Below are 20,898 nucleotides of genomic sequence, written 5' to 3'. Positions count from 1 at the left end.
AATGGCAATCGTTTCAAAGAGGCAGTTTTTGGTAAACTTTGAACACATCTCTATGGAATTTGGTATGTGCTGTGTTGGGCATGTGACTGCTTAGGGTTAGGGAGGAAGGTAGAGAGGAGTTCTTCTCTACAAAGAGGCATTATTAGTCCATTGGTGACACCTGTCACAAGAAATTTTAAGAAGCAAAGTAACAAGTGATCTCTTTTCTAAAACTATGTATGCCTCTAAGACAAGGAAGAGTGGGAACTGTGCTTCTCCAGGGGACCTGAAGTCTGGGATGGGCTAATCATTTTCCGTAGTATAGTCCACTTTCCTGGCGGTGGTACCCTGGCTAGATGTTGTCTCCGAAGCTTCATGTCCTGCCCCTCTCGCCTTCCCTTCGCACTTCAGTGAACAGGTCTTTTAATGATGGTGATTTTATGTGACTAGCCCTTATTTTGGTGTATGTTGTGGGATCTCCTTTTACTAACCTAAGTAACGTATCTGTAGCAGATGCCCTGGGGTCCTAATGATGATAGCTACTGGTCCTCCAGGACCTGCTGTGTCGCAGGCAGCGGATGAGGTGCTCTGTATGTCCGAGATCTGTTTAACCTCCCATCGACCTTACGGGCCTGTTATCATCCTCGCTTTACAGGTGAGGAAGTCAAGGCTGAGAGGGTTTAAGTTACTGCCCGACGTCATGCAGCCAGTAAGGGGCAGAGCTGAAATTAGAACCCAGCTCAGACTCAAAAATCTGTCTTCCGTTCCCTGTACTTCAGGGACATGGGACAGAAATTAGTTACTAGGTAGAACTCTCCTCAAATAAACCTTGAAGTTTTGTCCAAGAAATGAGTACAACATAGCTTTAGTTCCTTTGTAAAATGGATCACTGCTAATGTTTGAAATAATAATTGCAAGAGAAGCAGTAAGACTTTTCTTGCGGGGGGGGGGGATACATTATCTTATTTTTTTCAAATACCAGTCTAATCACACATGGTCCAAGAACACTCAAATAAGAAGCCAAATATAAACCGATGTCAGAGATCGGTCTCCAAGCATCCTAGCCAGTGACGGCTCGCCTGCCTCTGATCTCACAGACCTAAATCCACCCCTCAGGGGCCACCAGACCGTTCAGCGGAGCTTCCTTCACTGTGAGCTGTTGGAAGCTACCAGTTTGAGCCCTCTTGGCTATTGTTTTTCAAGCTCCGAGTCGAAGGAACCAGCTCTACCTTGGCATAGGGTGCCAAAATGTGGCCAATCGGGGCCGTGGTCGCCAGTGCCGGGGCCTTCTCTGGACAAACGGGGCCGTGGTTCCGGGAAGGTCCGTCACCCCAGATGGCCGCTGAATGTCACCCCCGCAACAAAAGCGGTAATACTTTTATTCACTGCCTGTCCTAAGGGCTGCACATAATTTCACTGATGTCTTCCATGGACTTTGTGAACGATGTCTTTAGTGTTCTCACTGGTTTTAAGGAAGCTGGCTGTTACAGAGCTTAAGCCTATTTATTGTCCACGCTCACATGCGTGCTGCACCCAAGATCCAGACTCTTATCCGCTGGACCCTCTTCTCTCTCCTGCTCTCCATGGGCTTAAGACTTGAATTAGTAAAGGGACCGACTCTCAGGAAGACAAACCTGTCCTTCAAAGTATTCCTGTATTTTAAATTTTCCCTCAGGATCCATATATTGCCAATGTTGCTTTTGGCCGGCTCCCTGACTGTGTTTTCTTTTTCCTTTTTTGCTCTCAATTATGGTGGTTATTCTCTGACAAATTGATTTTGACTCTGTTATTGTGGTGACAACTTTAGCAAACTCCTCTGTGAAGGTAATTGCTAGTTTTATTGTCTTCGCATTATGATGACTGTTAATATAATCCAGAATAATCAATGATACTCAGCCTGGGGCTGATTATGTTCCATTGTTGCACCAGTCATGTGTTCGTGCATGTTTATGGTGCACCCACGGACACATCCGGCCTCCAGGCAAAGACAGTGTGCACAACGCAATCGACTGATAATGGAAGGCAGGGTGTGATTATGTCAAAATGAATGGGCCTGAGTGTTGGTGCCATGAGAGTTCACGCGATGCTAAAGCGGGTAAGGAAAGACATTGTGGAAATCCCGACAGTTCTGTCTTCTCAGCTTCTCTCGAATGAGTTCCCCTTTCTCTGACTTCATTCCTCCCTGGCCCAGGCCATCCCCATCTCTGACCCAAATGACTGTACCTGCTTCCTGACGATTTCTCTGACACACATGTTTTTTCAAGCTATTGTATTGAGGTATGACTTACATACCAGAACGTTCACCAGTTTTAAAGTCAATTAAATGAGTTTCAGTAAGTTTGCCAAGTTGTACAGCCACCAGCACCACAATCCCAGTTTAGAACATTTCCATCACCCAGTAAGAGGCCTTGCGTTTATTTACCGTTCAGCCCGGTTCCCATCCCCAGTCCCAGGTTCCCTGGAGAACCACGAATCAACTTTCCACTGTTTGCCTTTTCTGAACATTTCATATTTTTTTAAATTTATTTTTTATTTATTTATTTTTAAAAGATTTATTTATTTATTTATTTATTTATTTATTTGAGAGAGCAGGGGGGATGGGCAGAGGCAGAGGGAGGAGCAGGCTCCCCGCTGAGCAAGGAGCCCGACGCAGGACTCGATCCCAGGACCCCGGGATCATGACCTGAGCCGAAAGGCAGACGCTTAACCGACTGAGCCATCCAGGTGCCCCGTGAACATTTTATATAAATGGACTTCTGTATATTCTTTTATGTCTGGCTGTTTTCACGGAACATAGTGTTTCAGAGGTTCATACATGTTGAAGCGTGTATCAGCATTTTGTTTTTATTGCCAGATAGTATTCCATCTGTGTGGATGGACCACATTTTGTTTATCCATTTACCAGCTGACGGGCACTTAGGTTGTTTGTACTTTTTGGCTATTACGATTAACGCCGCTCTAAACTTTCACATTTAAGTTTTTGTGTAGACCTACGTTTTCATTTCCTTTGGGTACATACCTCGGAGTGGAGTTGCCATGTGGTAACTCTCTTTAACTTTCTGAGACACTTCCATATTGTTTCCCAAAGTGGCAGCCCCATTTTATGTTCTTGCCAGCAGGCAGGGTCTGAGGGGTCTAGTTTCTCCATATCCTCACCAGCACTTCTTACTATCTTTTTGATGATGGCCATTCTAGTTTGTGTGAAGTAGTATCTCATCCTCACATTTAGTTTTGCCAGGGGAACGGCATTTGTGATGTGGGGCAGTGGCCTGAGCAAACAGGAAAAGCGTTTGAAATTCTTAGGTTATTTTTTGGGGGGGTAGCTCCCCTAATATCTTTGTTTGTTTGTTTTTAAATTTTTTTATTGTTATGTTAATCCCCATACATTACATCATTAGTTTTCGATATAGTGTTCCATGATTCGTTGTTTGTGCATAACACCCAGTGCTCCATGCGGAACATGCCCTCCCCAATACCCATCACCAGGCTAACCCTTCCTCCCACCCCCCTCCCCTCTAGAACCCTCAGTTTGTTTCTCAGAGTCCATCGTCTCTCATGGTTCGTCTCCCCCTCCGATCTCCCCCCCTTCATTCTTCCCCTCCTGCTACATTCTTCTTTTTTTCTTTCTTAACATATATTGCATTATTTGTTTCAGAGGTACAGATCTGAGATTCAACAGTCTTGCACAATTCACAGCGCTTACCAGAACACATACCCTCCCCAGTGTCCATCACCCAGTCACCCCATCCCTCCCACCCCACCCCCTCCCCTAATATCTTTGTAATGGCCATTGAAGATTCATGTAGTTCTAGGCTGAGACTATAGGAAGAAAATGTAGGTGTTTACTCTGTACTTTACCTTTTATATCTTGAAACAAAATTAAAGAAATAACAGAATTTTCAAAAATCAGTTAATATTTAAATCACAGTTTTCATAAAGTTGCTTGAAAAAGAAGGCTGCTACTAAGCAAGTGTTAAAGCTATAATTTGGAGGGCCTTTTAGGCTTGATTATAAAGTCCAAAATTGAAATTACTCATTTGACGTGATCTATAGGAGCCATTTTCTAGTGTGCCAGCATTAATCCACTTAGAGCTGAGTGACTAATGGATTAGCAAGCCCTTCCATTTTCCATGAAGAAATGGATATCGTGAGGGCCAGAGTGGCAAAAAGAAGGCCGAATAGAATCATAATTCATGCATTCAAACTATGCAAAAATATAGGTGGAATTAATGTTGCAGTAGAGTTTAGATGGGATGTTTATGCATTGCATCTAGAAATAATATTCTGAAATCCATAAAGAACAGGAATCCTTATGTGTTTAAAGTAGACTCTGAGAGAGAAACTTATCAGTAAATGTTAAATTTTGGTCTTGGAATACTTAATTACATTAAAAATTGTTTGGACTTTTGTAAAAAAAAAAATGCCTTATTGCTCTCTCCACTGATTTTCTGCCAAATTTTTCTGTTCAGCATGCAGAACTTTGGCAGCAACTCGTGTGTAAGGATGTTTGCAGACACACAAGATGGTATTTTTGCTTATCTTGTCCACTAGTAGTTGTCTTGTTGGTGTAGTTGAGAAAAGGCACTCACCCTTACTATATGTGCCTGTGATGGGACCAGAAAGTGAGCAATGGTTGTGTGTGTTGGCGGCCCACTACAGAATTGGTGTTTGCTGTAAAAGTATGAGTCAGCTCTTGGAATGATGATTAGTCAAAGAAGAAGAAAAGTGAGTGTACCAAAAAAAAAAAGTGTTGGGGGGAGAGAAGTCCATATTTGTTCCAGTTGATCAGTGTCAGTTTCTTTACGCTTGACTATATGGAACAAGAAAACAGAAATATGAGCCTCCAGTGAGTATAAGGCAGCCTTTTTGTAAGTAGTGGGTGTTGGAAGAGTCTTTTTTTGGTTCAAGGAAGGCCTGGGATAATAGTGCCCAGGAATGCAGAGCAGAACTAGACAGATGAGTCTAGAAATTCTGGGGGGGATGGGGAGCTGCAGTAGATAGGTGTGTGGAAATTCTGAATTCCATAGAGGAAATGCAAGTATGGAAAAGGAACAGCGCTCAGGTGGAAAAACCAGAGATTTAGATGTTGCAGGGAGGCAGCGAAATGGCAGAGGAAGGGGCAGACAGAAAATGAGGAAGGGAGAAAGGAATGGAGGGTGGAGAGCAGGGGTTTTGGCATTCTTTCCTGTGGAATAGGACTCCCCACTCAAAGAACCCACCAGCTGGGACACAGTGCCCCTTCTTGGCTTGGGGAGAATCCTCATAAGGACACCACTTCCTGTACAGAGAGGGGGAAGTTTCTGAGAAAAGGTATGATGAGGGTCCTTGATTTGGAGGTTGCGCTGGGTTCTCTGTGACTATGTACCCCTTACAGAACCCGGCGTGGAAAATTTAACACCTGCCTTCCAAAGTTGCTGGCTGTCCTTGTGGACAGGCAAAGCATTCCACTGAAGTGGTAGAATGCTGAAGATTTAAACAAAACCCTAAAAACTGATTTGTAAATATATAACTAGCGGTAAGCTGAAAGCTAAAGAACTTTTTAGTTGAACAGAAACGCGAAAGTGCATATTAGAGGAGAGAGAATTGTCGCTTTTAAGTTACTCCTGTATGGAAAAAAATAGAATCTATCTTCTTTGTAATAAGAAACCTTTTGTTTTGGGAATGGTTGCTGGAATGGATTGGAAAGAAGGCCATTTCATACAAATGAACACAAATTCTTTGAAATGGAAAATGGCAGTCTACCCTAAGCAAATACTGAAAGAGCTGGAAGCCCTTCAGGTGCTTAAATTTCTGCTGTAGAAAAGAAAAACATTCTGGCAACTGTTAGCAGATCCCCAAGTAAGTGAGGCAAGATCTCTCCTAGCTTTCTTGGTCTTACTCCCCTTAAAGACAATGAGTTGTCTCTTTTGTTTTCTTATTTTGGTCAGAGTATAGTCAGTGGTAAAGAACAGCTCAAGAACTCCAAGCCCCAGACAGCTCCGACATTGGAAATATGTGGGTAGGTTCCGAGGGGAGAACCGCCTGAAGCAGTAGACAACTGGAAAATGCTGTGGACCACATCATGAAATTATTTTGTCCTGCTTCAGTCTCAAGATCCTTCTAGATCTCAACACTGACCTGTAGAATGACATTCTCCAGTTCCTTGGGGTCCGAGTCCATCTGTCCGAGGCTTGGCAATCATCTTATTGTATCCAGCTGAAAGAATAATTTTGATGTTATTTATTCAAATAATTTTGAAAATACTAAGGTGGGGGAATTGTTAAATGGGATGCTTGATTTTCATAGGATATGTATGTGATTAAAACACCTTTTAACGATCAGAAGATGAAGGCACTAAAAGGTTTTGCCATCTAATAGTCAGATGTGAGATTAGGTTTTTCCGGTCAGTTCTAATATAACCAACGTTTGAGGTAAAATAGGATTCTACCAAAATGAAATTTGGGAGCCCCCAAACAGCCTAGTAACTCCCAAACTACAAAGCTACAGTAATCGAGGCATTTTGGTACTGGCATAAAAATAGACCTATAGATCAAGAGAATAAAATTGAAAGTCAGGAAATAACCGTTACATTTTTGTGGTCAGTTGCTTTTCAACAAGGGTACTGCTCTAGAATAAATGTGTGCCCATCGCCCCCCCTCCACCGCCATTCATGTGTTGAAACCTAATTCCCAATGTGACAGTATTAGGAGGTGGGCCTTTGGATGGCGATTAGATCATAAGGGTAGAGCCCTTATGAATGGAATTAGTGCCCTTATAAAAGAGGCTCCAGAGAGCTCCCTCACCCCTTTGGCCATATGAGTATGCAGGGAGAAGGACCATCTATGAACCAAGAAGTGGAACTCACCAGATAGGGAATCTGCTGGCATCGTGATGTTGGACTTCCCATTGTCCAGAACTGTGAGAAATAAATGTGTGTTGTTTAAGCCCCACGAGTCTATGATAGTTGTTAAAGCAGCCCTAATGGACCAACAGATACCAAGACAATTAAAAATGGGGTAAAAATACTCTTTTCAACAAATGATACTGGGTCAGCTTGATATGTGATATTTTTTTTGCATGTGATAGCCACATGCAAAAAAAAAAAAAAAAAGTTGGACCCCTACCTCACACCATTCACAAAAAATAACTCCTAATGGATCACAGATCTAAATGTAAAAGCTAAAACCAAAACCGTTGGAAGAAAACAAGGAAGTAAATCTTCATGACTTCAGGATAGACGGTGGTTTCTTAGATATAACACTGGAAGTATAAGCAACAACAACAACAACAAAAATAGATAAATTGGACTTTATCAAAACTAAAAAGTTTTGTACTGCAAAGGAAACCATCAAGAAAGTAAAAAAACACCTGGCAGACTGGAAAAAATTATTTGAAAATCCTACATCTAAGAGACTTGTATCCAGAGTGTGTGTGTGTGTGTGTGTTTGTGTGTGTGTGTGTATTTTCCAAGTCTTACAACTCAATAATAAAAAGACAACCTCAAAAGAAAAATAGAAAAGGATTTAATAATCATTTCTTTTAAAAAGATATGGGTGCCTGGGTGGCTCAGTCGGTTAAGCGTCTGCCTTCGGCTCAGGTCATGATCCCAGGGTCCTGGGATCGAGCCCCACATCGGGCTCTCTGCTTGGTGGGAAGCCTGCTTCTCCATTTCCCACTCCCCCTGCTTGTTTCTGCTCTTGCTAACTAACTCTCTCTCTGTCAAATAAATAAATAAAATCTTTTTAAAAAAAAAGATAAGCAAATAGATACCACATGAAAAGATGTCTTTGGGGAAATGCCAATTAAAGCCACAATGAAATTACCACTTCACACACACACTAGGATGGCTAGAATCAGAAAGACACAATAGCAAGTATTAGTCAGAATATGGAAAACATGAAACCCTCACACACTGCAGGTGGAAATGTAAAATGGTGCAGCTCCTTTGGAAAACAGTCTGGCAGTTCCTCAGGTGGTTAAATACAGAGTTACCACATGACCCAGCCATCCCACCCTTGTGTATAGACCCAAGAGAAAGGAAAACTTACATCCACACACAAATTTGTACATGAATGTTCATAGCAGCATGATTCATAATAGCCAAAAAGTGGGAACAGCCCACATGCCCACACGCTGTAGAATGGATAAACAAAATGTGGTCTATTGTCCCATAGGATATTATTTATCAGTTAAAAAAAGGAAGTTCGGATACTTGCTACAACATGGCTGACCCCTGAAAACACTGTGCTAAGGGAAAGAAGCCACTTACAAAGGACGACATATCTCCAGAACAGGCAAGTTTTATAGAGAAAGTAGATTAGTGGTTGTGCAGAACCAGCGTTGGGGGATGGGGTAGGGTAGGGAGGAAGGGCGAGCGACTGCTAATAGGATCAGAGTTTCTTTTAGGGGCAACCAAAATGTTTGCAATTAGATTGCTGCACAAATGGAAAGGAAGAAAAAACCTAAAAACTATTGAATTGTACACGTTAAATGGCTGAATTATATGGTGTGTCAATAATCGCTCAAAGCTTTTTAAAAATGGTTTTTGGCTTAATCATACACCATAACCAGTGAGAGAAATATGCTGAGTAAATGTTAATACATTATTTTATGTTCTGCCCATTGACTCATATTTTAATTAGGGAAATATGCATTTCTAATTACTGCCATTGTGTGCCTAAGGCTGATGTGTTTGGATAGATCTTTTTGACCATGGAAATAGTTGTTCTTTAATCAGGTCAATAAAATAATTACTGCTGGCAGATGGATGTGCCTCCTGTTCAACATTGAGGTCATTCGGGGCCCATGGGCTTCACAAACTGTAGGTGGAAAATTAAAACCACTTAGTGTTTCTACACATTGAGCCTTACCAACGTAATATAGTCAATATGTAAGTTTGCACTCAATAATATACTTTGCCAAATTTTCCCTCTCTGGTAACGGAGTGCTGTTTACTTAACCAATTTCTTAAAAGAGATGATACCGTGTGGTCCATTTTTATGTTTTTAAGATAGAAAAATTATGCTCTGATTTTAGAAGCCATGGGACCGAAGCATTTACAAATGTTCTAGTAACTGTTATTTGAAAAATCAATGAGTTCTCATTGAATGTGAGCACATTTTTCTAAACCTAAGCTAGGTGTTTTGGTATAGCCCCAGAGAAGTACCCTGTATGGTCCCTGTGCCACCAGAGGTCAAAGTCGTTTTGGAATGGAAGACTTAAACACAAGGATGCTTTGGGGGGAAAGCTGGGACGTCATCATGCGGTGAATTGGCAGGGTATAGACCTAAGATGGGCTGAGAACCGAATCCTTGGGAGGGTTTCCCACAAGCTGTAGCCTTGGAGTTATGCCACGAAAATGAATAGAATTAGGACAAGTGAAAGGAGAGAGGGAAGAGGGAGGAGGAAACTGGTCCAAGAAGTAGAGGCAAGCGGCGCCGTGCGGGTAACCGAGAGGAGCCCTACAGGTGAGTGTGGACGACTTGCTTCGGAGGAGGGTGATCCACGTGGGTCTGTGAGAGCCAACTTGGTCTAGTAGGCAGGGAGTCCTTTGGAGGCTGAGCGAACAACTCCATGGGAGTGTGAAGATTGGACAGATGAGCTTTGGTTTGGGCTTTGAGATAGGGAAGATCGCAGGGGTTAGTAACCAGCTACACAACCCTTGCTGCCATCCAAGCCTCAGGCCAGGAGAGGTTGGAGAAAGGGGCAAGGATGGATTTGAACTCCTGAAACACACACAAGCCAGTAAGTAATCCAGTGTGCAGCAGTCCTAGCCAACTGCTATGTGTTTTAGAAAGAGCGCGCGTATGGTACATAGAGAGATTTTGTAGAATTTGAAGGACTCTTCCGAACAACACGTTGACATGGGGATTTATTATGAGCATTGTACAGATGTGGACGTGGATGGCCAGAGAGGGAGAAGTTAAATGCCTTCCTAAAGGGCCTTAGCAGGTAAATGCAGACCTGGAATTCTGAATGTCTAAAAACTGGAAGTTGTTCAGATGACGGTGATGCTTTTGACAGCAAGGGAGAGCTCTGGGAAGGATGAGGGAGGCATCGGGTGGGGGTGGAGAAGAGGAATTCAACTTAGCATATTCTGAGTTTAGAAGGATATGAAATGCTTAGTAGAAAGTACGTGTATATATGAATATGATTATGTGCAAGTGTGCATATGTGCACGCATGTGTGCGTGCATGTGCACGCATGTAAACGGGTCCGTTTGCACACGCACGTGTTTATACACACATACACATGCACAGATCCCTGTGTGCGTATGGCTTTGAGGGGTTTGTGCCTGCATGTACATACATGTGCGTTGAAATATGTGTACATATGTATTGTGGTATGACACATGTACACACAGGCGTATATACATCCACATACTTCTTTTTTTAGATTTTATTTATTTGAAAGAGAGAGTGTGAGAGCATGAGCAGGGGAAGGGGCAGAGGGAGAGGGAGAAGCAGACTCCCCGCCGAGCAGAGAGCCGGACGCGGGGCTCGATCCCAGGACCCCAGGACCATGACCTGAGCCGAAAGCAGACGCTTAACCGACTGAGCCGCCCAGGCGCCGCCATCCACATACTTCCACTTAAATATTTTACATCCTTCAGAATTCAAATTATTCTAAGGCGAATTCATTTTCCTCATCCCCATCAAATCCTCCTTCATCCTTCCCTTCATGTATGTATATATGTACACATGTGTGAACGTGTCTCGAAGCGTACATGCGTGTGTGTTGTGAACGAGCCACGGGAGCTTCGAAAAGGAATCATTGCCTCCAATTTCGTATGGAGGGGTTTTGAGGAGCCATCTTACTCTATTAGAAGTGGAGACTTCATGAGAGAGACTGGACCCTTACCTGAGCCTCTTACACGGTCACAGACGGGTCATGAGGAGAATAGGGGGGTCGCCAAAACAGTGGAAGACTGGGGAGCAGGAATTGCTTCTGGTGTGGGCAAGTGTTCTCGGCCGCGCTCGAGTGGAAATGGGAGCCTGACAAAGGTCTGAATGTCGGTTAGTGTTTGGGTTTGCAATATTTACTATACACCCGTGCGCCAGGCCCTGCGTGCGGGCCCCGGGGACCCTAGGAGTCTCAGACGCAGAGCCAGGCCTGAAACCACTAGCAGAACGCGGGTGGTGAGCGAGAGGACACGCGTGGCTTGAGAGTGGGCCGGCTCGTGTGGCTGTGGGGGTCCCCGAGGAGGAACATCAGCCCTGAGTCTGGAGGGTGGTGGGGGGGGGGGGTGATGCGCAACCAGCTGTTTGTCCTGGACACAGGGCTCCGACCCTGCTGTGGTGAAGCAGATGTCATTAAAAACGCTGAAACCAATTATTACACGCCTCCTTAAGCTATCATTTTGATAGAAGTGTACCTTGGCAAGTTTTTTGTTTGTCGATCTTGCTTCCAGTGTTGTATGTAAATACCCGTCATCCAAGCCCAAGATCCTGCAGATTTCCCCCTGTATTTTCCTCTGGGAGTTTGATAGGTTAACATTGTGGTCTCTGAGCCGTTTTGAGTTAATTTTTGTGTGAGGTGTATGTGTCTATCTTCATATTTTGCATATGGACATCCAAATGTTCCAGCACCATTTGTTGAAAAGAATATTCTTTCCCCATAAAATTACCCTCTTCAAAAGTGAGTTTATTTGTGTGCGTCTATTTCTAGGCTCTCTCTTCTGTTCCACTGATCTTGTGTCTGTCCTTTCGTCAAAACCACACTGCCTTGGTTGATGTAGCTTTGTAGTAAGCCTTGAAATTGGGTAATGAGAGTCCTCGGACTTTGTTCTTTTTCAGAATGATTTTGGCTGTTCTAGTTCCTTTACCTTTCTAGAAGAACTTGAGAATTAGCTTGTTGGTAGCTACCAAAAGGCTTGTCAGGATTTTGACTTGATTGCATTCGATCTATAGATCAGATTGGGGAGAATTAAGCTATGGTTTTGAACATCAGCTTTTTTTTTTCCCTAAATACTGTACTTTTTTCCTTCTAATGTTTTAAGCTTTTATTTTAATTCCAGTTAGTTAACATGCAGTATTATATTAGTTTCAAGTGTACAATCTAGTGATTCCTGAACATCAGGTTTTTTTTTAAGATTTTATTTATTTGACAGAGAGAGACACAGCGAGAGCAGGAACACAAGCAGTGGGAGTGGGAGAGGGAGAAACAGGCTTCCCGCCGAGCAGAGAGCCCAATGTGGAGCTTCATCCCAGGACCCCAGGATCATGACCTGAGCCGAAGGCAGACGCTTAACGACTGAGCCACCCAGGCGCCCCAACATCAGTTTTTAAATTGGGCTCTCATCCTTAGGAGAGCTGGATTTAGGGGAGGCCCACACGGACAGGCGATGCGGGCCAGTGAGACAGCAGTAAATAGAGACAAGGGGGCGTGTGTGTGCTGTAGAGGAGACTAAGATGGAGGTGGGAGCCACGGGTTTGGGGGTCCATTGGAGAAAATGGAGAGGCTGAGGCAGGATCGGCGACCGGAGTCCGGACCACACACACGGGTGCACTTTGGGTCCCATGTGGGGACGTGGGCCTGGGGGAGGGGGCAGTGTGTAGGCATCTATTAAAGGCAAGAGGCTATGCCAGCTCTGCGGGGGCATGGCTGGGAGGCAGAGCAGATGGCCCCACCATCGTTTCCAGTCGCCTCCTTCTCCCTTCCAGAATGGAGAGAAGGCAGGCGCGCATGGGCCGCCGAGCCGGCGCCTGGCTCCATGTTAGGCCTTGGGGGAGCTCTAACTCGCCCAGCCTCGCGGCCTTCCCGCCCCGAGGGCCTTGAAGGTAGGCCTGAGCCCCGACGATGGAACCGGAGCTTGCGTGAAGCAGGGCATCATTTTAATTATCTCTGATGGTTCAGAGTTCTTGTTAAGGGGCAGAGCCCTCTCAAAGCATTCATTCTGAGCCAGAGAAATCTTCATTCCTCCCCCTCGAGTTGAGATTCCATCTTTTGGAGAATTAATATCTGGTGGCGTGAAACACAGATCATTTCTTTGCCTGGCCTCTTAGAGGTTTACTGGGTTGATACGGTTTTTATGACCTTTCAGCCGTTCCTGTCTGCTCTGCCAGCAGGGGCCTGTTGCAGCTTTAGGGCTCCCCTTTAGCAAAGACGAAGGTGACGTCTTCGGCCAACACAGGGACACAGCCTGTGAGGCAAGGTACCGTGAAGTCGTTGCTCCCAGCCCATGGTCCCGGCGCAGGGCAATCAGAGCATTCCTGGTGCCTTTCAGCCCCCACCCCCACCCCCACCCCCGCGCCCGCCTTTTTATTACTGAAGATCAAAAACGTCTAAATAAACATGGCAAGGGCGTCCCCTCCGAGCCTTCCCCCTGAATAAGTATTACAGTAACTGGATTTCTTCGTTTTGTCAGTTTCTCCAGGAGCAAGGGAGATGCCCTGCTCCATACCAGGATTGGAGGAAGAGTTTAGGGTTTATAATGAATTTTTAAAATCAGTTTAATTGCAATTTAATGACGAGAGGGAGGATGTTTCTTACCTAGTGGCCCAATAAATATTTTCTACTAAGTTTGGAGGCCATTTGAGAGGCCTGCTTTAAGAAAATTGCAAAACTCCCAAGTCCCTTGGAGGGAGGCAAATCATTACATTCAGACACTGTTGCTAAGAGCAGCCCTGCTTTATCCCCTCCTCCTCTCTCTCTCCCCTGGTTTTAAAAAACAGAAGCTTAAAAGCCTCCTTTGTGTGGAGGGGAGCAATATGCTAATTTGAGGCCCATTTCCCCTCCCGAGTCTTCTCTCGGCCTGTCATCGCTGCGATATGAATGATGATCAGGGGAGGCCCTGGCTCCGTATTGTGCAGGGACAAAGGGGATGAATAGGGCGGCAACTCCTCTCACCCGTGACGCCCCCCGGGGCTGCGGGCTGCCCGGAATTGAGTGGGTTCTCAGGGGTTTGCTCTGTCCTTCCCCCCGCCCCCACCCCGAGGCACAGCCTCTTGTTGCCAGACAGCCCCCTTCCCTAGGGCACTGAGGCCGCCCCCTTGCAGGAAGGCTGTGTGCTTCGCACTCAGTGCGGGGCCTCGGGTGGGGAAGTTATGGAAGGCCCTCGGGGGCCTTCCACCTCCTAGACGAGGCAGAGCCAAGAAAAAAAGAAATCTGCGATTTGAAATGGCAAAAACTTGAATAAGCCAAGGCGGTGATTGAAGGGTTATCTGGATCCCTGTGCTCTCAAAGGCAGCCTTATCGCGGTTTGATACCGTTTGGAGTTGTGTTTTGTCATGTCTTCAGCTTATTCATTTGGCGCTCTCCTTGGATGTGTAGCTAGATTTTTCTGTGTTAAACTTTGATTTTTATGTGGCAGAGTCAGCCAGGATTTCTGTACAATGAGATGACAGTATTGGATGTGGAATCCCACGTTCAACAATAGGAAAAATATGTTTTCCTTCCTGCTCTGACTTGCTGATTTTTATGCAGGGAAGTGCATTGATTTAATTCCTGTGGGCATGTTTTAGCTTAGTTAGTTCTTTAAATGTGTGAATTTTATAACTGAAGAATAATGCATACATTGCCAAATAGCCATTAAGACCAACAAAAGTGCTTCCAAGTTGAAATTTCACATGACTCATTGGAGGCAATTTGTATATTTGTCATGTATGCTTGTAGGGGAGTCTATATAGTGCATGATAGTTTTATACCAGTGTTTGAAGCTAGAAAATGAACGTTAATTGAATTCTAGGTTTGTGCTGAGTGCTTAGGAGATACTGATAGGAGTATGCTTTCATGTGAAACAGAATTACAGGGTGTCTTTATTGCGGTGGTATTTAATGTGCTTTCTAAAAAAGTTAAACATGGCATCTTGGTTTCTCTTGACCATAAATTCTGAAAAGCTGGTTAATCTTTGCACTGTAACAAGGGGATGTTATTTACACCCACGGAACTTCATTGGATAGAAACTGCAGTTAGAGCTCATTCGTTCACCTCTACAGGGAAGTAGCTCACATACTGGACGCAAGCAGGTTTTAAATGACAGACTCTGTGGATTTGTTTCTTTAAGTTAAGGTCCGGGTTTTGTTCATTGGTATGGTAAGCACGGTTTAGCATTAAAATCACAGCTGCTCAGCAGCTACCATTAATCTATTTTTCTGATTAAAATCAACGGGTCAAGGAAGTCATAGTGAAGAAGCAGACCGCCACCTAGTTTTAGTGACTTAAAGTACCAACTGGTAATGCTGGCAACCCCAAGACTTGTCTTATTCATACTCACATCACAAAGCAGTGGTTTAACACGTGTTTTGTTTGTTCATTTGTTTAATCTCTCCAGGTGGCATAAGATCAGCATTCAAGAGCCACCTTATTCTGAGTAGCATCTTGTGTGTGTGTGACTTAATATAGAATCTAGTTGAGCGGTTTTTGTTTTTTTTTTTTTTAAGATATTGTTTATTGTAGAGAGGGAGGGGAGGGGCAGAGTCTTAAGCAGACTCTGCGCTAAGTGCAGAGCCCAATGTGGGGCTCGATCTCACGACCCTGAGATCATAATCTGAGCGGAAACCAAGAGTTGGATGCTCAACCGAATGAGCCACCCACGCGTCCCTCGTTGAGCATTCTTTTACATCTAGCAGTGATCGTCCACTTACACGTTTCACTATAAAAATGCAGAAGTTGAGGGGCACCTGGGTGGCTCAGTCAGAGCATCTGACTCTTGGTTTCGGTTCACGTCATGATCTAATGGGTTGTGAGATTGGGCCCCACGTTAGGTTCCACATTTAGCATGGAGTCTACTTCGGATTCTTTCTTCCTCTCCCTCCCCCTCTGTGCCCCCCCCTCCCCAGGCTCATGAGCTCTTTCTCTCTCTCTTTCTCTAAAAATAAATAATCTTTTTTAAAAATGTAAAAGTTGAAGGAAACTGGGAGTTAAGCCAACTGCTGCAAGCGAGACTTCTTGCCCTGTTTTGAAACTCAGAGTTGTGCAAAACCCTTGTAGAGTTCTTAATGGTTCAGGTAGCCGCTGGTAATGGTGGCAACTTGGAAAAAGTCTTATATAATGATGGCTTTGAGAAAGGCACATGTAAATGACTGATTTTTATCTACGCTAACCTATAGTTTTAGGAGCCAGGCGCTATTCTCCCCACTTTGCTACGTTCTTATTTAATCTTTTCGGCCACTTTAAGGTGTGAGGACTGAATATTACCGGGCTCTGCAGGTGAGGATCTGAGACCTAATTAGAGGTGTTGAGGAACTTGCTTCCCAGGTGGATTTGGGGAAAATGGTGATCTCCCAGTTTCTGCAGTAGGGTCTGGGACTTGTGAAGACAGTATGAAATCCCTAAAAGCATCACTGGGTGAGGACTGCTGCTCCGTATCCCTCAGATACCCATCCAGGTAGTCTTTCCCCCAGAAGGCCTCCTTGGCACTCACACCTCCCTGCCTCTGTCTGCCATTCTCCCGTGAGTTGAGCTCCATCACTGCCCTGTGCCCACCCGCCCCCCAATTCCTCCCGTCCTCCCGTGGTGGGTTGTGTGTGTGCTAGGAGGCTGAGAACCAGGTCCCGCTGGTTGGCCCGTCAGCGACACCCATAGCAGTTGCCCTGGGCCAGATGCTGGGCCTGCGCTGGGAAACAAGTTGGACGTGGCGCCCGGGCTTGTGGACTGCCCATTCTGGTGAGGGAGATCCCCCTGTGATTGCGGCCGCCGCGACGGTACCCCCACACGAGGGGGTAGGCCGATATTTGCTAATCATAAGGGAATGTTTGTGTCCCTCTGCTCCCAAGAGCCCCTTAGCTGCTCAAAGGGCAAACCACCCCCACTCTCTTCTTCGCTTCACGGGGCCTGGCACAATCCCTGGCACGTGGCTGGAGCTTGAGAAATGTGTGTCAAGCAAACCAATGAGTTAGGAAGAGTTAAAAGGCTTAGAACTGATTTTCCGTGTTGCTAGCAGTAAATTACAAGTACTTAAAAAGGGAAGAATTGGCTTTCGTCACCTTCTGTGCACTTCCGACTGTAAGCCTTAGTACGCTTTTAATTGAGAAATAATGAGGTATCTGGATTTTTTTCTGAGTGAGAAACAAAGAGAAAGAAATGCAAATGTTCTGGCTGAGAAGTGCTGAAGGTAAAATTTTAGGCAGAGGTTTCAGAGCGAGAACCGTTAGGGCGGCCCAAGTGAGACGGAGTAAAGCGAATATATGAACTGACTGCTTTTTATTCATGAGAATAGTTTAAACTGTGAAATACTTTCTCTCTTTACCCCGCTGAATGTATTAAAACAAGTATGGGGTTAACAGGTTTGAAATTGAGATCTCCTTTCTTTTTGAATATTACCAAATTAGCAGTCATTAGTGAAAAATAAATAACTTTTTTAAAAGGAATAAATCCACCAGGTAATTAACATATTGACTGATCAGTTACTGGGTGTGAATGTGACAAATTGCCTGTCACTTTCACCCGTGAAGCTGTTCTGTGGGCAGCAGAACAGGTTACATAGCAAATCCCTCGAATAGGATTTTTGACATTTTAAACAAGCTAATTATCAGGGTGGCCAATTAGAAATAAAAATGTCCATGGGCCACCTGGGTGGTTCAGTCAGTTAAGCCTCCGACTCTTGGTTTGCGGTCAGGTCGTGCTCTCAAGGGTGGTGGGATCAAGCCCCGCATGGGCTCCAAGCTCAGCAGGAAGTCAGCTTGAGATTCTCTTCCTCTGCCCGTGCCCCTCCACCCCGTGTGTGTGCGTTCTCTCTCAAATCTTAAAAAAAAAATTAAAATATTAGATTTTCTAAATATGCATGAGTTTCACAGTACTATGTTCAATTTATCCTTTCTCTGCCAACCCTCAGAAGCAGGCACTTAAAAAAAAAAAGCTACAAACTCATATTGAGTTTTGGGACTTGAGGAATTGGCCTAAATCAAGAACTTGCTTATTTTTCTCTGTTATCTCAAACATTAGGGAGCATTTCTTCTTCAGTGATACAACAGCAGCGGCAGCTTGGATTCTTTTACAACTTGCTCATTTTAAGTGCTGAAGGCATTCCGTGTCCCCCCAAAGCAGCCATTCTCAGCTGTGGAACGTATCACCATCATGCTACAGTCCTTGGTGAGAAGTTCCAATTTGTTGCTAATAAGAAAGCATGGAGGTGTGCGTGGATTTCCTTTTTACTTGGATAAGTGTGTGCATCTATTCTTAACACACACTGCTGTCACTCCCTTGCGCTTTGATCTACTTTCCTGAGTGGGCAAGGATGAGTGAGATCTCAGTTTGGGAGCTGGGAATTTCCCACAATCCTCGGTTCTCCCCTGAGAGCGGGTGGAGCAGGTGACCGTTATCCATCCATTATCCTGTGGCTGGGGCTGGTTGACAAGCTCCATCCTGGAGCTTTATTGCCTTCGTGAAAAAAACATTTTCAATCCCACTCTGGTCTTGCTTATTAATCATAACAGCTACTTTTTATTGAGAGTTTCCAGCTCTTATGCAAAGCCCGTGGCATGCATTAGCTCACTTAATCCAATGGCATGGTTTATCGGGGGCTTTTCATTAAGGAGATAAATTGATGTTAACAAGCATTGATTTCCAAGGATTTATGTTTTCTTTTCCATTACACTGTCTTGGCCCAATACGATTTTACTTTTAGAAGGTATTTTGTAAAATTCATGCATGTGGTTTTGCAAAGATGTAATGTGTATTTTGGGAAGAATTATCTCTGTCGAGTGCGTGCATTGCAGATTTGGCGTTTGGGCTTTATCCTAACAGAATATTTACTTTGATAATTATGCATCAGGCAGAAACAAGAGCATGTTTGGCTGTGAGTCAAGAGACCTGAATCTTTAGTCCTGTCTTTCCCAATTACAGACCAGAAAAGGAGAGAAGAACTAGATGGTTTTAAAATTTTCCTCCTGCTTTAGAATTCTGTGTGTGCGTGACATTTATTTTAAACTGGACCAGAAAATCAGGGAGGAACTGAACAAAACTCTTCTTGTGGTAGCTTCTGTGAAGAAATTCTAGATTGACTCCAGTGACTTCATCTTAAATGCCTAGGTGGTAAGATGAAGGTAAATGGCTTGTGCTCTCAGGGCCCTCGGTAACATTGCCGCCTTCGTGGTACAGACGGAGGGCAAAGCCCAGTGGCATAGTACTTGGTTACCTTCCTCTCTGAATTGACCCCATCATTTAGCGGCCACTTTGAAATCACATTAGCCCGTTCTGATTCCACTTGAGTATATGATTAAGTGACCTCAAATTGTTTGTTGGTTGAGAACATAAAATGAACATTTTTTTTAAAGATGTATTTATTTCAGAGAGAGAGCACGAATTGGAGGGGCAGAGGCAGGGGGAAAAGGGGGAAAGGGAGAGAGAAACTCAAGCAGACGCCGTGCTCAGTGCGGAGCCCGATGCGGGGCTCGATCTCACCACCCTGAGATCAGGACCTGAGCCGAAACTAAGAGTCGGTCGCTTGACCGACTGCGCCACCCAGGTGCCCCTAGAATGAACGTGTTTTAAAGTATACTGGCATGTTGCCAACATTACACACTCTCTTACTCCCCCAAACAGGGGAAGGGTTTTATCCATTGGCTTGTGGGGTTAGTGTGGAAGTTGGCATTCACCTGATCTGCTAATCAGCGAGATTGCACACATTGACTCTCCATTGGTGGTCCTTCCTACACGCTAGGATGGCTTCCATCTGACCTGGTAGGGATGGTTATTTCAAGTTGTCTCAGTGGTTTCCAACTTTGAGAGCCCACTATGTTAGTGGAGTGAAGGACCTACCTGAGTTCCTCCTGCTTCTAATTCCATCCAGAAAATAAACAGAAGAGGCAATTTAATAAAATATTGCATTTGAAAAAAATGTGACTGTATTTAGAAAGTATGTGGTTGGGAGGTCTTTATTTTTTTATTTCTTAATTTGGGGGTGTCTTTTTTAGTGTAGATTCTCATGAGCAGTAGACTAAATAGAACAGCTCACGTTTTTGTGCAATTCCTACGTTATACAAACTCCGGACCAGACAGTGGCTGACCCACCAGGGCCCTGGTTTTCTGTGGACGTCTATCTGAGGGCTCTTGAATGACATATCTACAGGTCCGGGGTGTTTCCCTGAACTAGCAAGAGCAGGCATTCTAATAGCAGAAAGTAAATTTCAAAGATTCCGTCAAACTACATACTGGCAAATCTCAAAGATGTTGTCAGGTTCTATGTTGGATAATCATGCTCTGCCGTACATGAGTGGTTTTCAGACTTTGATGTGTTGATCAGCATCACTTGGGGAGAGACTGCTTGTCTGGGTCGTTCATCGTCCATCCGAGTAGGCAGTCTCAGGAAGGTCACGTCTGGGGAGAAGAGGGGAAGGTGATAGCCACATGCTCACCCAGATCCCCTCAATCCCTCTCGCAGTTGGTTCCAGGGCTGACAAATAGCATAGTCTTCCTAGCCTAGCCTACCAGTAGCCTGTTTTTTGGTTGTTAAAAAGTACATAGATTGTTTTGGTTGTACAAGAAATTACAATCCCTGATCCATGAAAAGATCTTAACCAATTTTAAACTAAAACCACCAGATTTGTGTTTGGGGGGAAAAAAACAAAACCTATTAGAATGTCAAGTTCAGTTTTTGTGTTAGTCTACTGAATAGCACTAAGTTTTATCCATTTTGTTTCTAAAATATATTTTTAAGTGGGTGATAAGGGTCTAAATTTTATCAGAAAATGTCTTTGTGTAATGGTTTGACTGGTTTCCGTTTTCTTTGTGCTCTTAACATATGAAGAAAATCAGTATAAGGTGACCACTTTGAGAGGTTCAAGGGCCCGGGTCAGTGACATCTTAGCTGTCTCCTGTGCTTCCGGAGAACCAGTTGTTGGCATCTCGCTCCAGAGAATGCCGGGAGCCCGGTGGACTCCATCCCAGGGTGTTCAGGCGTCCCTTCGAGCAGGTGAAAGATCATTTGCCCTGCACGCTTACATGACTTAGGTGGACAGGAACAGTGATGGAGAACGGGGGGGGGGGGGGGGGGGGGGGGGG

The 20,898-nt window shown here is 44.5% G+C and overlaps 1 protein-coding gene across 5 annotated transcripts in view; it reads left to right on the top strand.

Moving 5' to 3' along the window:
* Positions 1 to 20,898, top strand: part of GPM6B (glycoprotein M6B) — a 153,746-nt gene that overhangs the window by 75,907 nt on the left and 56,941 nt on the right. Inside the window, exon 1 of one of the 5 annotated variants that reach the window (XM_032389574.1) lies at positions 8,880 to 9,425. The exons of 2 other annotated variants lie outside the window; for them this stretch is intronic. In XM_032389574.1, the coding sequence (XP_032245465.1) occupies positions 9,317 to 9,425 (109 nt within the window). In that variant the 5' untranslated portion in view covers positions 8,880 to 9,316. Of the gene's footprint in view, positions 1 to 8,879; positions 9,426 to 20,898 lie in introns of those variants that run through there. 2 more of the 5 variants (XM_032389572.1, XM_032389578.1) reach the window with 2 other exon arrangements.

This window comes from Phoca vitulina, unplaced genomic scaffold (assembly GCF_004348235.1).
Source record: "Phoca vitulina isolate PV1807 unplaced genomic scaffold, GSC_HSeal_1.0 scaffold55, whole genome shotgun sequence".
NCBI classification, from domain to species: domain Eukaryota; kingdom Metazoa; phylum Chordata; class Mammalia; order Carnivora; family Phocidae; genus Phoca; species Phoca vitulina.
Note: the sequence above shows the minus strand (reverse complement) of the source record. Positions and strands in the feature narration are given on the sequence as shown.